General features: G+C 38.9%; 1 protein-coding gene across 2 annotated transcripts in view; it reads right to left on the bottom strand.

Annotated features, from left to right (window-relative positions):
- Positions 1 to 24,588, bottom strand: part of ZNF280C (zinc finger protein 280C) — a 58,342-nt gene that overhangs the window by 15,767 nt on the left and 17,987 nt on the right. For both annotated transcript variants that reach the window (XM_075538695.1, XM_075538693.1), the window contains exons 7-13: positions 24,090 to 24,201; positions 17,664 to 17,810; positions 17,411 to 17,517; positions 12,177 to 12,370; positions 6,880 to 7,037; positions 5,749 to 5,849; positions 4,919 to 5,065 (exon numbers count right to left, since the gene is read on the bottom strand). In XM_075538695.1, coding sequence (XP_075394810.1) covers positions 4,919 to 5,065; positions 5,749 to 5,849; positions 6,880 to 7,037; positions 12,177 to 12,370; positions 17,411 to 17,517; positions 17,664 to 17,810; positions 24,090 to 24,201 — 966 coding nt within the window. The remainder of the gene's footprint in view (positions 1 to 4,918; positions 5,066 to 5,748; positions 5,850 to 6,879; positions 7,038 to 12,176; positions 12,371 to 17,410; positions 17,518 to 17,663; positions 17,811 to 24,089; positions 24,202 to 24,588) is intronic.

Raw genomic sequence — 24,588 nt, forward strand, 5'->3', positions numbered from 1 at the left:
ACCCTACACCTGATGATCACACAGGCTAGTGTGCATCTTCCACGTGGGCTTATTTGGTTCCCTGCTAGATAACTGCTTGTTTATCTTCAAACCAGGCACCACCATCAACTTTCTTCATCACATTTGCTTATGCACCCATTTTGTTTTTAGCAATCATGACGGAAGGATATCAAAGAGTTCCAGGTTATTAGAACAAAGTATTCTTGTGCTGTCAATATTTATGCAATCAGGTAGCCTCATCTTTCTCAGGTTGATGGGTTCGAACTGTTAATCTGGTGGATAGAAGTCACTAGCCCACTATGCTACCAGGGTTCTTTCTATCTACAATTAGCTTTATTTTAAAATAACCAAGGACTCAAATAGAAAGTAAATATTTAGAAAATTTTGACGACATGTGTACAAATATGATTGATACAATTGATGTATGGATTGTTCTAAGAGCCTCCAATAAAATGATCTTTAAAAATTAAAACAAGCTCTCTCTGGAGCCTGCCATCAGAAGAGGCATGTGACTAAACCCCTCTGTGAGGGGATCTCCAGTGGCCGACAAATGGACCTTGGGTCTCCACTCTGCACTTCCCCCTTCACTCACTATGGCTTAGGCCCAGGCACAAAAGATTCCCAGGAGGCAGCATCTTCACACTTTGCGATTATGGCCCTGCTCACCTCTGAGCCCTCTCTTCAAAGTCAATCTCCAAGACTATGGATTCTGGAAACTATTCTTCCTCCCTGGAGGCAGAACACATACTTTCTCTCTGCTACACATTCCTGTTGACAAGCCACAGGGAGCTATGCTAATGGAGCCTGAACCCTGGAGCTGGAAGAACCATGTGGAGACCCACACCAGTGCTTAAATGCTTCCACCGCCGCTGGATCCACAAGACTTTCCCCCCACCTGGCCTGTGATCTTCCTGCAGTCAGTGTCATTGCCTGTGTTGCATGAGTCTGAAAAGGCATTTATAGACTGGTATCAGACAGTATGGGCTATTATCAGACTTATGGACTTGATCTGGACCTGGCTGGGATGTTTCTCAATATACAATTGTTCTTTTATATAAAGTTCTTTCCTATAAAAATTAAAACAAAAAAGGGCCCATGTGGCTAGTGGTTTTGGTATTAGATAGTATGTACACATAGGCATGCATTAGAACAATGGATCCTAATCTGCTTGAGTGCGTCCTTCTTCAAACATCTTGTTTCTAGGTCACAGATGAGAAATATGATCCCGAAGGAGGGGGAGTACATATAGGGGACACAAGACCCATTTGTAGGCAACTGGACATCCCCTTACAGAAGGGTCACGGGGAGGAGACGAGCCAGTCAGGGTGCTGTGTAGCAATGATGAAACATACAACTTTTCTCTAGTTCCTAAATGCTTTCCCCCCACCCCCCGCCACTATCATGATCCCAATTCTACCTTACAAATCTGGCTAGACCAGAGCATGTACACTGGTACACATAGGAACTGGAAACACAGGGAATCCAGGACAGATGAACCCCTCAGTACCAGTGGTGAGAGTGGCGATACCGGGAGGGTGGAGGGAAGGCGGGGTAGAAAGGGGGAAACGATCACAAGGATGTGTATATATAACCCCTTCCTGGGGGACAGACAACACAAAAGTGGGTGAAGGGAAATATCGGACCAGTGTAAGACATGACAAAATAATAATTTAGAAATTATCAAGGGTTATGAGGGAAGGGAGAGCGGGAAGGTAAGGGAAAACGAGGAACTGATACCAAGGGCTAAAGCATAAGGCAAATGTTTTGAGAACAATGATGGCAACAAATGTACTTGACACAATAGATGGATGTACAGATTGTGATAAGAGTTGTATGAGCCCCCAATAAAATCATTTTTAAAAAAGAAAGAAATATGGCCCAAGGGAATTGTTAGTTGCTCATAGGTGGTTCTTGACTTTCTACTATAGATGATCAATCGTAATCTTTATGTTTATACTTTCAATGTAAAAAGATGAAAACAATCATATATTTATATGTAAATTCAAAGAAAGAAACAAACACAAAATACTTGTCAGATCCACTCTTTCTTAAACATGTGGTAATTGAGATGTACAAAACTCAGGATATGACTACATGAGTGTCGGCCATGTAGACTACTTAAGGTACAGCCCACATAGTGGACCCACCTACCTCTTTCTTTCCTTACTAAGCATATTATTAGTCTCCTCATATCTGCCTTTCACTATTGAGCTTGGTAAAGCATCCAGGAAAGAATCATGTTAAAAAAATTCTTAAGGAACCATTCAGAGTGACTGCTTGATCTCATCCTTCCAAGTTCCCAACTATGTCCTGGAGACATGTTAACAGGTTTTATGTAAATGAAGGGTCTAGTAAATGTGGGGAACAATTTATACTAAATAAGTTTAGAGGCTTACAATGTCCATTATCATATCAAAAACTCTGAGTAGCCCTATTTTAGAAACCAAACTTAATACTTAACTTTTTAAATCTAGCTGCAGATGAAGCTTATTTTACCCAGGACTTTTTTAACCATTTGATCAGGGCTCTTATAGCAATCCATACATGAATTGTATCAAGCACATTTGTACACGTTGCCATCATTTTCAAGACATTATCTTTCTACTTGAGCCCTTGGTATCACCTATTTTTGCCCTCCCTCCCCTGTCCTGTGCCCTTGTGAAACCGTCATCAATTATATATTAGTTTAATATCTTATAAAGTCCACTGTCTGCCTTCACCCATGTTTCGGTTATTTGAGACCCTCGAGTGGTGGTTATATGTCAATCATTGCAATAGGTTCCCTCTTTCTCCTACCTTTCCCCCTCTACACTCATGGTATTGCTATTCCCATTACTGTTCCTGAAAGGTTTACCTGTCCTGGATTCTGTGTATATAGATCTCAAATCTGTACCAATGGACATGCTCCAATCTCGCCAGCTTTGTAGGTAGAACTGTGTGTTTCATCAGTGCTATACTGCACCCTGGCTGGTTCATCCTTGCCTTGTGACTCTTCTGGGAGGGAATATCGAATTGTCTACAGATGGGCTTTGGGTTTCCACCCTGATCCCGCTCATTTGCATCGATGATTGTTTGGCTTTGGGTCTTCTGATGCCTGATACTGGATGCTAGGACATTTGTGAAGGGAATACCTATCCATATCTGATGGAACATGGTGGGTTCCACCAGGATAAAAAGATCTTGTCAGAGGTTCCCAAGGGTGAGTTGATACACCAGAATAGAATTTTGGCAGCCATGTCAATACTATTCCAGCCACAACATAGGTGATGTTGAACATATTTGAAAATTTCTCCTTTTAGAATTTGTTTTCTAATGAACAGCCAGGAGGGGATTTCATGAGTATCCAATGACTATGAGTGAAAGCAAGGTGAGTGACAATGCTGAATAAACTGGCCATTAACAAAGCAATCAATGATAAGCAATTGGACATCCCTTCACAGGAGTCAGTCACAGGGAAGAGATGAGTCATTCAGGGTACAGTATAGCACTGATGAAATACACAACTTTCCTCTAGTTCTTTGGTGCTTGCTTCACCCTACTTTCCTGACCTCAATTCTACCTTACAAATCGGATTAGACCAGAGCATGCACACTGCTACAGATAAGAGCCCGCAACACAGGGTATCCAGGATAGATAAATCCTTCAGGGCCAATAATGAGAGTAGAGAGACCAGGAGGATGAGGGGAGGGGAGGGGGAGAAAGGGGGAATCAATCACAAGGATCAACCCCACTCGGGATGAACAATGGAAAAGTGGGTGTGGGGCAATGGAGGGTGATGTAAGATATGAAAATAATAATCTATAATTTATCAAGCGTTCCAGAGGGAGAGCAGGTGTGGGAGGGAGGGGGAAGAAATGGGGAGCTGATATCAGCGGCTCAAGTAGGAAAAGAATGCTTTGAAAATGATGATGGCGGCATACGTGCAAATGAACGGATTAAAGTAGGCTGCCAAACTTGATTACATGATCGAGTTCAGTAACTTCACTGACATTTGTAGCATTTCAACAATGTTTTCATTTTAAATATAGGAAGGCACAATTGCTTCAGAAGAAAAAAAACCTAAACAACAGTAAGCACAAATGAAGAATTTAAGCTAAGGGTTAAGTGTAAAGACTGGTGTCCCAGGAATGACACAGGGTAAATGGCAGGAGTCATGCAGGGAACAAGCTTAGATATAGTTTGTTGGCATAGTTCACGTTATCTAGTACTAAGTGCCACTGTTATTTCCTTTGTCATTGGCTGTTAAAATACTACTTTGTCACCAATGAAAACACCCATTAAAAAAAAGGGTGCTAGGCAGTGAAAATAAACTTTTGAAGATAAGTGTCTTCTTCAATGCTACCTTCCTTACTTCAAATTGAATCCTCGTCCCTACTTTGGACAATTATTTTCAAAATCATTCCCATACCTATCATTCCCACCCTGAAATAGACAAGCTCAGTAGACATTTCCACTGATGTTGCTTTCTTCCTTCCACTTTTTGATTCCTATTGGTAGACATCTTGTATATTGTTTTTATTTATGAGCCCACTTAATCACCAAAGAAGAACCCCTGGTGGCGTAATGGTTACTTTTGGGCTGGTAAACAGCATGGTCAGTAGTTTGATATTAACAGCCACTCTTCGGGAGAAAGATGAGGCTTTCTACTCCCATCAAAAAGTTAGTCTTGGAAGCTCAGAGGGCAGTTAGACCCTGTCCTCTAAGGTCAGCATCGACTCAATGGCAGTGATATCACTCAATGGCAGTGATAAGTTATAATGACCAAAAAGCAGACAAGGAAGTTTCACATGTAATTTTGCGTCAATTACAGAGGAACTCAGTTACTGAGAACCACTCTGCTTTCTTTCTGCCCAGTGTTCCAAATGATCAGCAGTCTTCGCAAAGTCAATACAAGCAGTGAAGAACATGGAAAGCTCACCTGATGCTTCATGTAATGATTCATGTAGGGAGTTGCCATCTTACTCACTTTGAGGCAAAATGGGCATAGCAAGTTCTTAGTGTTTTCATGAGCTGCTCTAAAATGAGTTTCTACTTCAGAAAAGTGGGATGATCTATACTGGCATACCTAGAAAGACAAAGAGGGTTTAGCTCACAGGGAAAAATTGTAACTGCTATGCACTGACAATACAATAGCAGTGATAAGCCATTTGTTGAGAAGAACAGTATATATTTACTATTAATGTAACTCTGCGATCTACATGACAAAAAACCCCATCACTGGCACATAACGTTAAGTCTTTGTTGATGGAAAAGTTGTCTTTCCAAGTTTAGGGACGCATTCCAAAACATGACGAGACCCCCTCCCTTCTTCCTTGTAGGTCTATAAATCCCTAGCTCCACTTGGATTTTCAAGCTTGGACATCTCTAATAGGAATTTTCACCCCCTATACTTCTCTGGATTTTCAATGGCATCCATGTTCCACCAGTTAAAAATAAAAAAAAACTTTGTGTTGTTTTTCTATGACTGGGAGCCACTTCAAATTCCAGCAAAATAATGGTCCCTAATAACCGAATTGGGTTTCTAGAAATACCTTTTTCACTTTCTTATGTGGTCAAATGAGTACCCCCCAGGTCCAATCCTGGCCACCATTGGCTTGGTGCCATGCAAGTTTTCACTAATGAATTACTTAGAAGAGGGACTTCAATTTATAGTAACTAATTTTACTTAAATACTTTTAGAAAAAGATCAAAAGAATATTCTTTCATGGTGGAGGGACATTACATAAGCACAATAAAATGTGTGTGTACCTGGCAAATGTATGGCATCTCCCCAGGCTTATGAGTGTCCTTCATATGTTGTAAAAGAGTATGCTCTGATTCAAATGACAATTCACAGATTTTGCAAATAGCTGGAAGCAGGAAAAAAGGGGGACATTATATGATATTTAAGGATGGATATAGAAACTATAATCTATACATTAAAAAATCATCCCTAGCACTGCTTACAGTAATAATTGATGGGGCAAGGATGGCAGATCTAATATTCCTCCAGTGTTTTGAAGCACTTGAATTCTACTAACTTACTTAAATGATACTACATTATTTTACTAAATTTTATTAACTTACTTAATTCTCACATCATCCCCGAGAAAGACACTACTATGATTTTCATTTGTCAGAAGAGGAACCTGAAGTATAAAAGGAATCAGTTATTTGTCTGAGCTCTCTATATTTAAGAAATAGAGCTGGGATTTCAATTCAAAATGTCTAGCTCTAGACTGATTTCAGCTACTATTGCTGGAGTAGTGGTTACTCTTTAGGCTGCTACCAGCGAGATCAGCAGTTTGAAACGACCAGCTGTTCTGTAAGAGAAAGAGTTATCTTGCACTCCGGTGAAGAGTTAGTGTCTTAGAGACCCTCAGGGACAGCCCTCCCCCGCCCTGTCGAGTTGCCGTGAGTCAGAACGGACTGGATGGCAGTGAGTTTGGTTTGGGTTTTGGTCCTTTTCTTATTGAAAGTCTAAAACCAAGGTCCTGTTTCATATTGGAAACCCATGGGATCTGAGTTCTCTAAGAGCCTCTCTTTCACATAATGCAATAGAAAGGTGAAGCTTTCGGCTGCTGCAGAGTCTCAGAAACCCCCACAGGGGCAATTCTAACCCGTCCTGTAGGGCTCTATGAATTGGAATCAACTCGTGGGCAGTGAATTTTTGAGTTTGTACAATGCGTGAGTTGGGCCAAGAAAGCCTCTCCAAATGAATTCTTTCCCAAAAGGCCTACAATTTTAGCAATATATTATAAGTTTATCTGAAAAATTCGAAGTTTATAATTTAATCTTGACCTCATGGAACTAAGCCTGTTTTCTTGTTTTTGTCTGCCTTCAGAATTCTAAGGTTCCTCAAAGTCCACATGAAAAGCCACACTCTATGATATGACTTACTAGCGAAGTCATGGGGGGTGTGTGTGCTCTCAATGTGGCACTGGAGCTGGAAGGGCGTCGGGTACTGGCGGTAGCAGTGCTGGCAGGTGGTGTGGTTGTCCCAGCTCTCACTGTTCTGCTTCTCAAGTTCCAAATGGTGCTTCATGTGGTTCATGAACCTGTTCAGGATGTCAACAAGGAGAAAAACTCAGAAGGGGTGAAAAATCGCAGTCATCCAGAAAATGTACACACTTAAAATCATCACATTTATTAAGTGGCTCCCTTAACACTTTTCATTTCATCTGCTTGAAAAGAAGCTATTCATCTAATTAGTATAAAGTATCATGAATCAGCTGTAATTCTTAACAATTATTTCACATTAAAGTATGTGTGTGTTCGCGCCAAAGAAAAAGAGCAAGCTTCTTCTTTTCCATGCATGATGTACTCCTAGTATTTGAAAATAAAATACTTGAAATAAACTACCAACGAAAGCAGTTAAGAGTCATGAGAGAAATATTTTGTCGACCTGCCAGATCTCTTAGTAGGTCCCAGTAGCTTAAAAGACAACTTATTCATATTTTCACTCGCTCCTTGATTTCTACAAGCATGCCATAGCAAAATTAATGGCTATAAGACCCGCTTGCTTTATTTAATGACATTAGTTTACTATTAACAGAATATTCATTTAGGTTTCAGTTTCAGGGTCTGCTATTTCAGCATCCCTAAAAGGTCTTATGAGCAGGAATTATGACCTTCAAAGCATCGAATGCAATAAAAATGGCATCAGGGGGGGTACAGAGTGGGAACCCAAAGTCCATCTGTAAGCAACTGGACATCCTCTTACAGAAGGGTCACGGGGAAGAGACGAGCCAGTAAGGGTGCAGTGTAGCAACCATGAAACATACAACTTTCCTCTAGTTCTTAAAAGCTGGCTAGACCAGCGCATGTACACTAAACTAGTACAAATAGGAACTGGAAACACAGGGAATCCAGGACAGATGATCCCTTCAGGGCCAGTGGTTAGAGTGGCGTATTATACTGGGAGGTTGGAGGGAAGGTGGGGTAGAGAGGGGGAACCAATTAAAAGGATCTACGTATAGCCTCCTCCCTAGCGGATGGACAACAGAAAAGTGGGTGAAGGGAGATGTTGGACAGTAAGATATGACGTAATAATAGTTTATAAATAATCAAGGGTTCACGAGGGAGGGGGAACGGGGTGGGAGAGGGAAAAATGAAGAGCTGATGCCAAGGGCTCAAGTTGAAAGCAAATGTTTTGAGAACGATGATGGCAACAAATGTACAAATGTGCTTGACACAATGGATTGTGATAACAGTTGTACGAGCCCCTAATAAAATGATTAAGTTTTAAAAAAAGGAAAAAATGTTGTACGAGCCCCCTATTAAATGTTTTTAATGGAACACCTATTTCAAAGAGTTTATTAAAGCTATTTGCTAAATTCGAAAGTCATTCAACCAAGACTCCTATTTTTAGACTGTCACCTATTAACAATTGTTCACGTTGTCTTTAAAAATGCCATCAAGTGCCCCCCTATCAAAAGACACAGCATCTAGGATCTAAAAAACTTGCAGTTAAACAAGCAGCCATCTGACAGGGAAGCAACAAAGCCCACATGGAAGAATCACACAAGCCTGTGTGATCATGAGGCATTGACAGCATCAAGTAGCGGGCATCAAAAGATCCAAAACAATTTTATCGATGCAAACAGAGGGTCTAAATAGAGACAAAAAGTCCATATTAGGACAATTGAACATCCCCTCACAGAAGCATCACACAGAAAAAACAAGTCAAGAAGGGATGTGCCAACCAGAGTACAATATAGCACTGATGGAACATACAACATCCCTCTACTTCTTGAATGCTTCCAACCATGATCCCAGTTCTATTTTACAAATCCTGCTAGACTGGAGTACAAAAATTGGTACAGACAAGATCTCTCGACACATGGAATCCGGGACAGATAAACCCCTCATAAGCAGTAGTGACACCATGAGGGTAGGTGGAGTGGGAAAAAGGGGGAACCGATCACAATAGATATATAATCCCCACCAAGTGAGACAAATAACAAAAGTGAGTGAAAGGGGACAGTGGACGGTGTAAGATACAAAAGGAAGAATAATATATAATTGATGAAGGATTCATGAGTGTGGGCGAGGGAGACAGAACAGGAAGAGCTGATACTAAGGGTTCAAATAGAAAGAAAATGTTTTGATAATGATGATGGCAACATATGTACAAGTGTGCTTGATACAATTGATTTATGGATTGTTATAAGATCTGTAAGAACTCCAAATACTATTAATAAAAGATAAACACATTTTTAAAATGCCATCAGCCTATTTATCAACCTAATGGAGGTTTTAACCTTAGTCCATATATCTCCCAAAACACAGTTTTCTCTTTTAGCTGGCTGTGATACACCCCGAAACATCTTTTGGGGTTCTAGATACCAGCTCTACTACAGAACCTATTTAAAATTCTAGTCTTGGCTAAACATTTACACACAGATCTTCAAAAGGCCATGAGCCAATAATCTCACAGCCCACAAATTCAAGTACTTAAGAGTCCACCCACATGAGGTCATTATCTTAGCTGTCTCTCAATTACGATATTAGCTCCCAGCAGCAGCTCATACTTCTCAAACCAGTGGATGAGCATACAAAGTAAGCAGCAGGCCTCGTGCACGGATCCACACAAAATTAAAAAACCCTAATTGGTTTTGAGGACATTCCATGTAGCAGGAAAATCCCCACAATAAACAAAGAAAGTCATCTAATTCAAAGACGGAAAAGTACATTTACCTAAAATTTTAAAGCACACATGTATTAAAAGAACTTCAAGATTCAATTGGGAAGTCTATCAATTTTTTATATGTCTTAAATATACAAATCAAAGCAGGTTTCTTCATTATTTTTCAAGACAACCACAAAGAAATCATGTTTTCTGCAATATAAATACAAGGGGGTGCCCCCCAAATCTGGATGTAATGTGTGTGGAGATAGTGCATTTGGAATTGGTTCCATCAGGTCAGATGTTAACCTGTCTATTTAGAAGTTCTAAAAACAGTGTTACCAGTATGCAACTAACAAGGCCTGATGTGTGGCAGACAGGAGACTGTTTTGCCACCACGAAAATGCACCTGCTCAAGCAGCCATCTCAGTGCGCCATTTTTGGCAAAAAATAGCATGCCTCTCTTGCCCCGTGCACCTTACTCACCTGTCCTTACTCTGTAACTTCAGTTATGAGGATGAAGAGGGACATGAAAGGACAGCGATATGAGGACGTAGAAGATATGAAGGAAAAAACGAGGGAGGTACTTATCAGTCATCCAAACAAGTGAGTTTGAAAAATGTTTTCAAAAATGGCATTGCAGATTTTCAAGAATACATTTGATAAATATATCAAATGTAATGGAAAGTACTTTGTAGGTGATAAGGTCATGTATTTTTTTAATGCACATCCATTAAAAAATCATTTTATTGGGGGTTCGTACAGCTCTTATCACAATCCATCCATCAATCCATCGTGTCAAGCATATTTATACATTTGTTGCCATCATTTTCAAAACATTTTCTTTCTATTTGAGCCCTTGGTATCGGCTCATTTTTTTCTGCCTCCCTCATCCTTGATAATTTATATATAACTGGTTTTTCATGCCTTACACTGACCGATGTTTCCCTTCACCCAATTTTCTGTTGTCTGTCCCCCTGGGAGGGGGTTATATGTAGATTGTTGTGATCGGTCCCCACTTATCACTCCCCACTTTCCCCTTTCCCTCCTGGTATTGCCACTCTCATTATTGGTCCTGAGGGATTTATCTGTCCTAGAGTCCCTGTGTTTCCAGTTCCTATCTGTACCCGTGTACATGCTCTGGTCTAGCCGGATTTGTAAGGTAAAATTGGGATCATGATAATGGGTGCAGGGAGAGAAAGCAATAAAGAACTAGAGGAAAGTTGTATGTTTCACTGGTGCTATACTGCACCCTGACTGTCTCGGCTCTTCCTTGTGATCCTTCTGTGATGTGCTTTGGGTCTCCACTCTGCACTCCCCCTCATTCACAATGAAAGGATTTTTTTGTTCTGGGGTTTTGATGCCTGATACTTGATCCCATCGACACCACCTCAAGATCACATAGGCTGGTGCGCTTCTTCCATGTGGACTTTGGTGTTTCTCAGTTAGATGGCGACTTGTTTATCTTCAAGCCTTTAAGAACCCAGATGCTATACCATATATACTCGAGTATAAGCCGATCCGATTATCAGCTGAGGCACCTAATTTCACCACAAAACTGCATTAAAAATGCGCTGGATAACTCAGCTTATACATGAATATATACAGTATCTTTTGATAGCAGAGTACCACCAGGTTTCTTCACCACATTTGCTTATGTACCCATTTTGTCTTCAGCGATCCTGTCAAGAAGGTGAGCATCACAGAATGCCAGGTTATTAGAACATAGTGTTCTTGCATTGAGGGAGTACTTGAGTAGAGACCCAATGTTCATCTGCTACCTTAATACTTAACATATAAATGTATCTACACATCTATTTCCCCATCAAGTATAAACATAATTACTTGTATACATGCCTGTATTTAGACCTGTATAAATGCCCATTTGCCTCCTACTCTTCCCCTCTATTTTCTTTTATTTTCCTCTTGCCACACTGTCATGTTCAGCTTTCATTCAGGTTTCAGTAATTCCTTTCGGTTACACTGCCATTGATCAAGCCCTACCAGGCATCCTATGCCCTCCTCGTCATTGATTTTAGATCACATGCTTTTCTTTGTCCCTGGGGATAAGGCTTTATAAAAAAAATTAAGTATATAGCTTTGGGTGGAAACTTCTATTTTGGGGGGTACCTCCTTGTATACTAAGAATGATCCCTATGAATGTAAACATGTGAATATTACACATATGGCTACGAGGAAAGAGGCCAAAGGTATAGAGTGACCTTCTTGTAATGTGAAGATAAAGATTCAAAATTAGCTAGAAAATAACAAAGTAGTCCTTGAGAATTTATACTTTAATGCTAATAGAGTGGGAAAAAAGAAGTACTTCTTCCTCAAGTTAAAATAAAATTTGTCCATGCTTAAATTATCTCAAAGAGATGGCTGAGTGGGTAAAGTACCCAGACTCCTAAAACATAAGGCAAGTTTTACTAGATATTCTGCCTTGGATTTTAGTAAAAAATGCTAAAATTGCTCATCAAGGACGATGGAGGAAACTGTGAAGGAAAAATTCTTTTATTTCTACAGCTTTAGCATTTCATTTTGAACACAAAAATAACTCCTGGCTCACCTGATATTATTTTTGAGGACTTTCAAGCAGCTGAAGCATTTAAAGGTTGTGTACGTCTTCTGTTCTTCGCAGGTTCCTTCATGTCTTCCGTAATAAAAGTCCGTCACTAACATGACCAATTTTCCCTTCTCTGCATTTGAAAGTTCGTCTGTATTACTGTCCAGTGTGTTATTTACCATGTCAGGACAACAACGCTGCAAGAGAAAAAAAACATATTCAAATAGTAAATAATGGTCATTTTCAATTCACCAAGAAATAATCCCCCAGGTAAATGGAAAACCTACTAAGATCAGGACTGGCTATGGATTAAACTCCTTCATGCCTTGCAATGTACCTTCTAAGAGGTACATAAGCATATTTTTCCGTCAGCCAAGAGTCATTCTTGTCATACCTGTGTTCAGACCTTGTGTACCAGGAGGCAGTTCTATATACCAGTATTCCATCAGTAAACCTGCTTAAAAATGGATATGAGCACAGCTACCCTGCCATTCCCTGGATTCAAGGTGCTAGAAATTGTCTGAGACACAAATAGAGAAGAAGCACTGGGTAGATCTTGTAACCAGCACATTCTATCAACACTCGGTAAATAGCAGAAGGAGGCATTTACCATTCACCTCAATACTAAAATGAAGATCTTCTATATAAACGGATCTTAATGTGAGAGACTTTCAAACATGAGCTTTTCCCCCTTCCAATATAAAATTAATCCATTTACTGTACACATTTTCGGAGTCCTGGTGATGCAGTGGTTACAAGTTAGGTTTACCATCCACTAGGTCAGTAGTTAGAAACCACCAGCCACTTGGAGGGATAAACAGGAGGGTTTCTACTCCCATAGAGTTCCACTCTCGGAAACGCCAGGGGCAATATGACCCCACTCTACAGGGGCACAATGGAGTCTGCATTGACTGATGGCAGTGAGTTTGCTTAGGTACACATTTTCAGTTTTAAGATTTCTTCGAAAGAATTCCCTTTATGAATAACCAGGACAATTTTCCTAAAAGCTCAAAACTACATAAAGCAATCACATGGTGAAAAACTTGGAAAGTATAATGAAAAAAATAACTGTGACAGAGCCAATTCATCTATCATGTAAACAAATGTAAACGGGTTACCTGGGCTACTAAAAGAAAAGAGATTTTTTTTTTCATATAGGCTCACATAAAAGGATATAAAAGGCTACCACGAGCAAATGGACACAGAAAAAAAAACCTGGGCTCATTCAGGTCTAAGGCCCCGAAGCACCCTTTGAGTCTAGAACTATATGCACAACCACAGCACAACTTTCAGGCAAATAATAGACAGGCCTATAAATTGAACAAAACCAGGGAAGTACATACTCCTTAGAACAACCAACCACATGAGATCCAAAGGGTAGCATTTGTGCAGGGACGCAGCTCAGAAGGCAGGAATGGATGGAAAGGAACGAGAAAGCGAAGGGTAAACACAGGGAGGAAGTAGGATTGCAATCAATGACACAAAATAATGTGTCTGAATTGTTGAGTGGAATACCAATTTGTCCTGTAAACTTTGACCTACATCATCATAAAAAGTTTTTAAAAAGCAAGGGTTGTGAGCCCGCTACCAAATAAAGTAGAATCCGGGCTACAATGTACTAAACATGAAGTGAAAAAAAGACACACTTTACAAAAACACTAAAGAGTGTGTTCTTCACGAAGTCTTCTAAGTATTGAAACTATAATAAACATCCCAAATAATAGCAACAGCCATAAGACAGATTGGAAAACATCAGAGAAAATAGTAGTAGACTTGGAATCACCTTTCTCCAACCATGAGACTGAATAGACAAAATATACATGAAAATGTAGAAATTTAAGCCACCTAATTATAAGTTAAATCTGATTGGTAATCAAATTCCATACTCTAAACAAAATTAAGAATCAAAATGCCAGATAACATTCAAGAAAATAGTCCTAGTGTTTTTGAGAATGATAAAAAAAACATATAGTATTTGTGAGATATTGGGCTTTACCACCAGAGATTGAAATTTGCTGTTAAACCAGGTGCACCAAGATGTGAATGCAACATATCAGCATGAAGCAGAGAAGCAATAGAGAGGTCTTTGGGGTCGGCCCCAAAGCCAACTACGTGGACACTCCCCTCCCCACAAAATTCACTTCAGAGGACAGCACTGAAGCTACAGTTCAGGGAGACAGGCACTACGGATCAGAGCACACAGGAGCAAACGAACAGGGGAGAGAGAGTGGAGCACATCCTGGCCCACCAAGCCCCACGGACAATATTCCTGCACAGAGCAGCCAATGCACAGAGAGGACCATAGGCCTGACTCCACCACGACACATGGCATCCATCCCTCACTGAGGTATAACACTGGAAGCACAGTGCATGAATTGTGCCCGATCTGACCCCATCACACTGGAGGCCAAATGTCTAGGGCATGCAACAGAGCAGCAAGGGGAGCAAAGCAACGAAGTCCCCGGGGAACACCAAAAATAGACTTTGGGGCCAGGGCGTGGAATCCCATCAGACTCAACTGGAAAACACTCCTAAAGGTCAACAAACATACCTGAAACAATTTCACGCCTTTTTCTTTTTTGGGTCATTTTTTGGGTTGCTGTTGCTTTGTGTGCTTTTGATTATTACTGTCTCTGCATGTCTATCTAGATAAGATAGGTAGGATAAACAATCTGGAAAAAAACAACGGGACCAATGTTTGGGTGGGCAGAGGGCAAAAGAGAGGGGGAGGCCTGGTAGGGCGTAATCAAGGACAATGAAACCGAACAGCATTAATGAAGCCAGAATGAACGTCGAACATGATAATGGGACAACAGGAAAATAAGAGGAAATAAAGGAAAGAAGTAGGAGCCAAAGGGCATTTATAGAGGTCAAAATACAGGTATGTACATATGTAAATATATTTATATCTGACGATAGCGAAATAGATCTATGTACATATATTTATATGTTATGTATCAAGGTAGCAGACAGACATTGGGCCTCTCCTCAAGTACTCCCTCAATGCAAAAACACTTTGTTCTAATAAGCTGGCATTCCGTGATGCTCACCTTCTCAATAGGATTGCTGAAGACAAAAAGGGTGCCTAAGCAAATGTGGTGAAGAAAGAAGATGGTGCTCAGCTGTCAAAAGATATGACATCTGGGGTCTCAAAGGCTTGAAGATAAACAAGTGGCCATCTAGCTGAGAAGCAACAAAGCACACCACCTATGCGATCATGAAGTGTCATGTCGATGGGATGAGGTATCAGGCATCAAAGCCCCAGAACAAACAAAATCTTATTATTGTGAATGAAGGAGAGTGGAGACTCAACGCCCATCTGTAGACAACTGACATTCCCTTCCAGAAGGATCATAAGGAAGAGACAGCCAGTCAGGGTGCGCTATAGCACCAATGAAACATACAACTTTCCTCTAGCTCTTTAATGCTTGCCCCCACCCACTATCATGACCCCAATTCTGCCTTACAAATCCAATTAGACTAGAGTATGTACACAGGTACACATAAGAGCTGGAAACACAGGGAATCTGGGACAGATAAACTCCTCAGGACCAATATCGAGAGTAGTGATACCAGGAAGTTAAGGGGAAGGTGGGGGGAGAAAGGGGGAACCGATCACAATGATCTACATATAACCCCCTCCCAGGGGGACGGCTGTCAGAAAAGTGGGTGAAAGGAAACATCGGTCAGTGTAAGACATGAAAAAACAATTAACTTATAAATTATCAAGGGTTCATGAGGAATGTAGGGGAGAGGAGGGAGGGGAAAATGATTTGCTGATACCAAGGGCTCAAGTAGAAAGAAAATGTTTTGAAAATAATGATGGCAAAAAAGAAAAGAATGATGGCAACAAATGTACAGATGTGGTTGATACAATGGATGTATGTATGGGTCGTGTTAAGAGTTGTATGAGCCCCCAATAAAATAAAAATGAAATTGGTTGTTAAGACAATGAGAAAAATGTCAATTATAAAGAATCTTCAAGGGATTAACACCACAATATTTTATAGCTCGCTGCTCTATCTGACACTTGGTCCTGATCAATAAATTGTTATATAAGCTAGAAATTCTCCCTATCAGCTTATACACAAACAATGCTACAAGAAATAAAAGCCACATTTTAGAAGATGGTTGCCTCTTCCTCATAGATATACATATAGTATGCTATGATTTGTGTACAAAAAAGATGGGAAACAAAGTTAACAAAACATTAATTATCTAGTGATAACATTATATAGATAGGCAAACTAAGTGTTTAGAAAGAATACTTCTTCCCTAAATCCAAATCACAAAGTCCCGTTTTCAGAAGCTCCTCTGGGAGGTAGTAGTGATAGATCAAATACAGAGTTGCCTAAGAAAACAGAAATGACATTTGGGGATTTTTAGGAAACTCCCTACATTTCCTTTTATTTACACAAAAGGTTGAATTTTAATAAAAATGTGCCCATCTTCGAAACAGTGAGCAATGACACTTCCAAGTTCTTTGGCTTGCACTCATCTCCATCCTAGGCTCATATAAGCTACACTGTCTTCATGGCTCCTGTTTTCCTTCCTGCCATTTATGCTGGGCATGTAACAATACAGACAACTTTTACAATAGCACAAGAGGACCTTCAACTATTTACTAAAATATTTTGAGTACTGCTTAAGCCACATACCTCACTAGTATTATGACAAGTATCTACAATCTAATTTCTAGAGCTTCTTCAACCGGTGTAAAGTGAGAATGAATTTCAAAATGACACTAGATAACCGTATATACTTGAGTATACACTGACCTGAGTATCAGCCGAGGCACCAAATTTTACCCCAAAAACTGCATTAAAAATTTGCTGAAAATTAGGCTAATACACGATTACATAGGGTAAAAAGTAAAACTTGTAACATTTAACTATAAAAAGTCAAAGATATGATGCATTATTTAACGCTGGGGATTAAATAATGGGAATTTCCAAGAAAAGCTTAAGCATCTAGTAAAATGAAACATATAACAAATATAGGAAGTTGTAAGGGCATGATGCAGCACATATGATCTTACTCTATAAAACTTGATAGTTGATAATATTACAATTAAGAAGACATTCCAAATCCTTTACAGATAATATGAATCAACATTTTTACTTATATAGAAATATTTGCAGGCAAAAATTCTTATCTACATAGCTACACAAGCCAGCACTCACTGTCTATCACAATCTGATGACCAGTTTTAAAAATAGGTTTTGTAAAAGTCTTACCTTCATGTGATATTTAAAAGGATCCAAAAGATTGAATTTAGCATTACATTTTGGACAAGCTCTTTGAGGTGTTCCAGTTTCATTGGGATTTGCTGAGGTATTTGAACCTGAAACCAATTAAAGGCTTTTATATCTCAAATATATCTTTAAAATCTAAAAGAATTGTTAAGAATATTTGCAGAATTGACCACCATGATTCCTAAAATGTACCCACAGATTCATTTCTCTTTCATAGGCTGGATTTCATATTTACCTTGTGACAGTACAGCCCGGGAAGATGTTGCCGAAGATGAGGTACGTGTGTGAGACACACTTGTGCTGGTCTTTGGCTTTTTTGAATTAACACTGTTTACTTCAGAACTAGAAGAACGTTTTAATGAAGGCAAACTGGGATCTGCATCTACAGTAATGTAAACAGTGAAATAAGACTTGTAAACGCTTTATTACAGAATATTGCGCACCACTATTAAAATGGTCACAAGTTTAAAAACGAAGTAAAAATTCCTTGGCGTGAAATGAAATAGCATTAAATTCTTGTATCGCACAAACAATAAAGAATGATAAAAAGTATATAGTAAAGGGGTGGAAAGGAATGAACTGTACGGCTATTATCAATTACATATATTTAAGCCATTCACTACTTTTTATGCAGGAAATTATCAATGTTTCAAATAAAGAAATATATAAACAGCTATAATACACATCAGAACCCGAAATCCCAAGTGCCCCCCTCCCACAGTTAAAGCACAGAGAACACACTGACCTAAATTCGTATAAGCAAATAATCTAGAGAGGCTTGAGTTTACAAAGGAAAACAAAGCAATTTTTATTTATTCTAAAAATTAGAGACCCTCTGAAAGAGTTTTTCTATAACAATTTAATATTTATAGTGAAAAACGTGGAAGTTAACACCTTTTCCACCTAAGAAATCGGCAAATAATTTTCTCATGGGTTTAGATGAAATCATGTGTTGGTTCCCTATGTAAAAAGTAGGACTTGTCTTGAGCAACACCTCACCCTGTCATATGGAAAGGCAAGGAGTTAGTAAAATGACTTTAAAGCCATGCTCCCCAGAGCCTAATGGGCTCAGCTTAGAGCATATAATGGGGCAAGCCAGAGAGGATAGCTCTCCGTTTATATTTATTTATTAAACTTTTTCATTAAACTTTAAGTAAGAGATTTCATTGCTAAAAATCACTCCAAGCTTGAAAATTCTCACTTCAAAGGCTCCCGGATGACTTAACTAAGCATTAGCAAGAGAAATGGGGCTACTGAGGCTACTTAACCAGAGAAGGCAAAAAGTCCATTCTGAAAATAATTTATAATAAAGATTCTAAACAGCACATCTCATTTTGAAGTTCTCTACTACACACTAATGGGGAAATTTAGCAAATAGATATTTTAGAAATATTCCAGACCTCCAAGCCAGAGGAGGTCAATTCAAATCACGACTCTGTCACTCAATAGCTGTGTATCTTTTTGGCCTATTAAGCTTCTCTGGGTCATTTATTCCTGGTTTGTAAATAGGAGTGATTTTCCTCTAAAGGACACTTTTAAGGCTCACATAAGATAATGTACTTCCAATACCCAACACAGCGCTTGGCACATATGGGAGTTATTATCGTTACTAGGTGATACTAAATCTAGGGGGTGTCAACGGTTGAGTCCACCCAGTAGTGCCAGTAAAGAAAGGCCTGGGAATCCCCCTAAAATTCCAACAGGTTTTCGATGCTATGTTTTGCAGGTGGATCACCAGGCCTTTGTTCTGAGGAGTCTCTGGGCAGGTTCAAATTGTAGTTAACCTACTGGTTGTTTCGCCATCTGCAATACTCAGGGTCTCATTCTGTAAGAGTGCCGGCACTGAGAACACTGAAGCACATGTGCATAAGCATGATGCGGAATTAACTCAAGGGTTTGTTTGTACTGTCAGCAATAGGGATTGCACTGTGTCCCCCCCCCAAGAAATGCATGCCCATTTGGCTAGGCCATTATTCCCCATATTTAGTGATTCGCCTCCATTTTGTTATTTACCATAAATCCTAACCGTTATATGTTAATATATGGAGCTCGAATGGTATAGTGGGCTATGTATTGGGCTGCAAACACCATCTGTTCCTCTATAGAAAGCTGAAGCCTGTTGCTCCACTAAAGGTCTACAGCCTCAGAATCCCACAGGGGCAGTTCTACTCTATATGAAAGGGTTGCTATGATTCAGAATTGAATGGCTGGGAGTGAATTTGGTTTTGGCTTTTTAAAATATGTAATGTGTGGGGTATATCTGAAGTCAGAATCCTGACTCAAATATTCAAGTCATATCCTTGCTTGAGACACACCTTTTGACTTACAAGAGATAAAAGGAGAGAGAAGCAACCAGAGAGAGCCAGGAGCAGAGTGTCCTTTGGACCCATAGTCCCTGTGCTAAGAATCTCCTTGACCCAGGGAAAAACTGATGTCAAGACACAGGTTATCTCCAAGGAGTGTCAGGTCCACAGATACTGGAAAGAGAGCCAAAGACTTTCTCTAAAGCCGAGAACTCTTTTCACTAGACCCAGCAACCTACATTCATATTTCGAAACTCATAAACTGTGAGAAAAAGATGGAATCTGTCAAGGATTTAATTTTATGTAGATCCACACCCATGGCAGAAGCAGTCAAAATGTCAAAAGATATGTTGCTTGGGCAAATCTTCTGCAAAAGATATCTTTAGAACATTTAAAGCAAAGGTGTCACTTTGAAGACTAAGGTGTACCTAAGGTACTTTCCATTGTATACAAAGCTAGAAAATGAACAAGGAAGACCACAGACACATTGATGCATTTGAGTTATGGTGTTCAAGATTATGCTTTACCGTAAGAATAAACAAATCTTTCTGGGAAGAAGTACAGCTAGAAGATTCCCTAGAAGTGAGGATAACAAGACTGTCTTACCAACTTTGGGTATGTTATCAAAAGAGACGAGGTCCCTTGGAGAAAGACATCATTCATGGTAAAGCAGAGTCAGGGAAAAAGACAAAGACTCTCAATGAGGTGGACTGACACCATAGCTGCATTTCTAATAGACTCAAACAGAGGTAACATTGTGAGGATGATCAGGACCAGGTAATATTTTGTTCGCTTGAAAATAGGGTTGCTATGAATCAGAACCAATTCCATGGCATCTAACAGCAGTAATGCCATGCTGCAGGTATTGTGAATTATTTTGTGCCATCACATTAATGTTCTACTACAATGCTTAAGTTACTTGAACAACCAGTGATCGCTGGCATTTTGAACTAGGCATTTGACAAAATAATAGAATGGATAGTAAAACTAGATGCTTTACTAGGCACTGTTTTAAGCATGAGGAAATATCCAACATAAAAATATGCTAAATTTAAAAGTTTTTTATTCTGACCCTTTGATTTATTTAACTCTGCTGCCTTTGGAATCTACTATTGCCTACTCTCAATAGTTCTCATTTTGGGGGGGGCAAGAAAATAGAATTTGAATCAATTCCAACTTCTAGGAACCCTATATAAGGTTTCTCAGACTGTAAATCTTTACAGGAGCAAATAACTTCATGTTCCTCTTAAAGAGCGGCTGGTAGGTTGTTATTAGCATCTCAACACCTAATCCATGTGCCACCAGGACTCCGTGCTCACCCTCCACAGGAGGAAATCAATCATGCTTCCGAACCCACAGCACATATTATCATTCACAATTATCATTCCATTGGCTGCTTATTATTAAGTCATTGAAAGTTTATATAGGCAATCCCCAAATACATATGCATTCCATTCCCAAGTCTGTCTTTAATGGGATTTGTATGGTATCTAACATCAATCTGTCAAAAGTTAATGTTAGTCTATGCATTAAAAACATTAAAGAACCGGCTTAAGTGGAGAGCAAATGCTTTGAGAGTGATTAGGGCAAAGAATGTACGGACGTGCTTTATACAATTGATGTATGTATATGTGTGGATTGAGATAAGAGTTGTATGAGCCCCTAATTTAATGTAAAAAAAGAAAAAAAAAAAGGAAATGATTAGGGCAAAGAATGTACAGATGTGCTTTATACAATTGATGTATGTATATGCATGGATTGTGATAAGAGTTGTATGAGTCCCTAATAAAATGTTTAAAGAAAACATTTAAAAAAATAATAAAAATAAAAAATAAAATAAAACATTAAAGAACCTTTCTGATACATAAAAAATGTTTAACATTAAAATTTCTAAGATATATATTTAAGAATTAAAATTATACATCCAAATGGCTGATTTCAGGTCTGAAAAATGAATACATTACTTGTGGGGGGTAATCAATTTTAATAATTGAATGATAATCAGTTAAAATGGCCCTTCCAGTCATAATCATGTACAGGATAGATTATAATTGTGGACTGCATACATATATTGATACGTTCCCATTTCGAAAACCATTACAAGGTAATGAACAGGCTGAGATTAATGTCTGACCGTATGTGCTACAGCTGAGAGGAGAAACACTGCTTCTGGTGTGGCCTGGGTAAAAAACCTGGGACCCCAGGTCAAATGTGCATAAATAAGATACAATTCAAGGGTGTAGAATAGATTTTCCTATTTGAGTAACATTAAAAAAGTGAAAGGTTGTATGTTAATTTGAATACATTATTGATACCAAACAACCTTTCCCTGAATGGGTCTGGTAAGGTGGGGGAAGATAATTGATAGGATTCACCTATGAGTAATTGAGAACAGGATTCTCTGCAATGCCATCTTGCTGTGTATAAAATGAACCCCCAGAGAAGCAGGAAGTATGATCTCATTACCAGCAAGAGCCTGGAGTGGAGCTTGTCCTCTTGTCCTCTGGATTCAGCAGCTGGCTTCCCGCTGTCTAACCTTCGGTGTTTGGACTAAACAGTACCTACCACCATGTGAGACGTTTCTTTAAACTTTTATAAGTTTCTGTGTGGGCACTGTAGAGATTCACATATACTTAAGGGAAGAATTTGGGGAAATGGAGCCGACTAGCATGTTGGAAGAGTTGGACATTTGTGTTTTATCCATCCCCATCTTCTCGCGATTAGTTTGGTACTAATTATTTTAATAGACACAATAATATGATAAAAATGAGGTTCAGCAATAAAGATTCATAACCATAATTCCTCCTCATTTACTGATTATCTCAATACCTAACATTTCATACATATACTAGTAAAAAAACAACCGACCGAACAAAAAAACCTACTATCTATTTTACACATTAATGCCGTATGTCTGGCACTAACAAATGCTGAGGGGCAAGTTAAGGGTTATACTGACTGTGATAGTTGAAATGTGTCAACTTGATTGGGCCTCGATTCTCAATAGTTTGGCAGTTATGTGATGATGTAATTCAGCAGCCATGTAATGAATGAAGTCATCATCTGGTTTGTGATCTGAGGTGGGCACCCTCCATTTTTCCTTAAAGCCAATTTTCACATAATGACCTGGTCTTTGTTTTGTAAGTGAAGAGTACGTGGATAATCCTGCTTACTCTTAATGTCGAAGTCCCAATTACTGTGGTATAAAAACTGCAAAGGAGAGTAAGAGCTATTGTCTGTACTCTCTACAAGTTGCAACAATTCAACTTGTTTTTATTAATACAATCCATGTACTTTATAAAATGAGACAACTATTTTATTTCCCTGTTTCTTGCGGTTCTTGGCTAGTTAAATAGCAAACCAATTCTCAACAAAACAGGAAAACAAAAAAACAAACAAAAAAAAAACCAGGAAAACATTTTTGGCACTTCTATTACAAGAGGTTTTTGGTTTGTTTTATACTGATTTATCAGTAAAAATTTGTTAATGAATTAGAAAATTTCATTAATACTTCAGTGGACCTTGACTTAGTATTTACCATATGCAAACCAGTAATTTCTTTAGGACTGCCATTTTATAGTACATATATATACATAATTATTCGATCTTCATAATTTGGATAGAAAGACAGTAGCCTTGTTAAGCCTATTAAGAAAGTCACTATTAGACTTTTTTTGACAGTAATAACCTTCTAAATTTTTAACTAAAAACTGAAACTAAACTATTAGACCATTAAGGAACTTTCTTAATTCTCAAAAGTTTTATTAAGATTTTTGGTCCCTAGTCAGTTTTGAGCTAAAAAAAAATTCTGGATAGAAAAGTGGGTGAAAGGAGATGTCAGACAGTGTAAGACATGACAAAATAATAATTTATTAATTATCAAGGGCTCGTGAGGGAAGGGGGAGTGGAGGGCGGGGAAAAAAGGGGAGCTGATACCAAGGGCTCAAGGAGAAAAGAAAATGTTTTGAGAATGATGATGGCAACAAATGTACAAATGTGCTTGACACAATGGATATACGTATGGATTGTGATAAGAGATGTATGACCCCCCCCCAATAAAATGATTAAAAGAAAGGATACTGAATAAATGGAACTACAAGAGAATGGAATTTTCCAACAAACTTTCGGAAGCCCCTCATACATGTTAGCCAACTAAATAGAAATGAAAGATTCTAATCTTATGTAAGATACTAAATAAAATCACCCAGCAAAGATATTAAAAAACTATTCACTGCATTCCATTTTACAACAAATGAAAAATGTAACATCAAGGTATGGGCTTCAAAACAAAAGCACTTTCATATGCACAGCCATGAAGTTTCATTTTGTAATTTCTCTGAAAAGGTGCGAAAACAAACCTTTTGGAGGTGTTTGTACCACTTGGTTCTGTGGTGGTGTCTCCTGGGTCAAGTCATATAGTAACAGTGAAGAATGATATGAATCAGCTTGTGACGAATCATTAGAACAATCCTATAAAATGTTTCAAAGGAAAAATGGTGTATTTATTCAATATCGTTATAATTATTTTCTTTCATAAACTTTTATAAAGGTAAATTTAGCTGCATGTCAGTACTATAAAGCTAGCCATGATGAGTCAATTATTAGTCTGTGGTTTTCTCAAGCTAAAATATAGTCCCATTGCAAATCAATTAGGAACGGACCCACTATTGCTGTTATGTGCTGTTGAGTTGGTGATGACTCGCACCAGCCCTACATACACCAGAAGGGAAACGATGCCTGCTCCAGCGTCATCCTCACAATTGGTGATACTTGAGCCTACTGTTGGAGCTACTGTGTCAATCCATCTTATTGAGTGCCCTCCTCTTTTTTGTTGACCCTCTAACTTTATCAAGCATG

This window comes from Tenrec ecaudatus, chromosome X (genome assembly GCF_050624435.1).
Source record: "Tenrec ecaudatus isolate mTenEca1 chromosome X, mTenEca1.hap1, whole genome shotgun sequence".
In the NCBI taxonomy this organism is placed as follows: domain Eukaryota; kingdom Metazoa; phylum Chordata; class Mammalia; order Afrosoricida; family Tenrecidae; genus Tenrec; species Tenrec ecaudatus.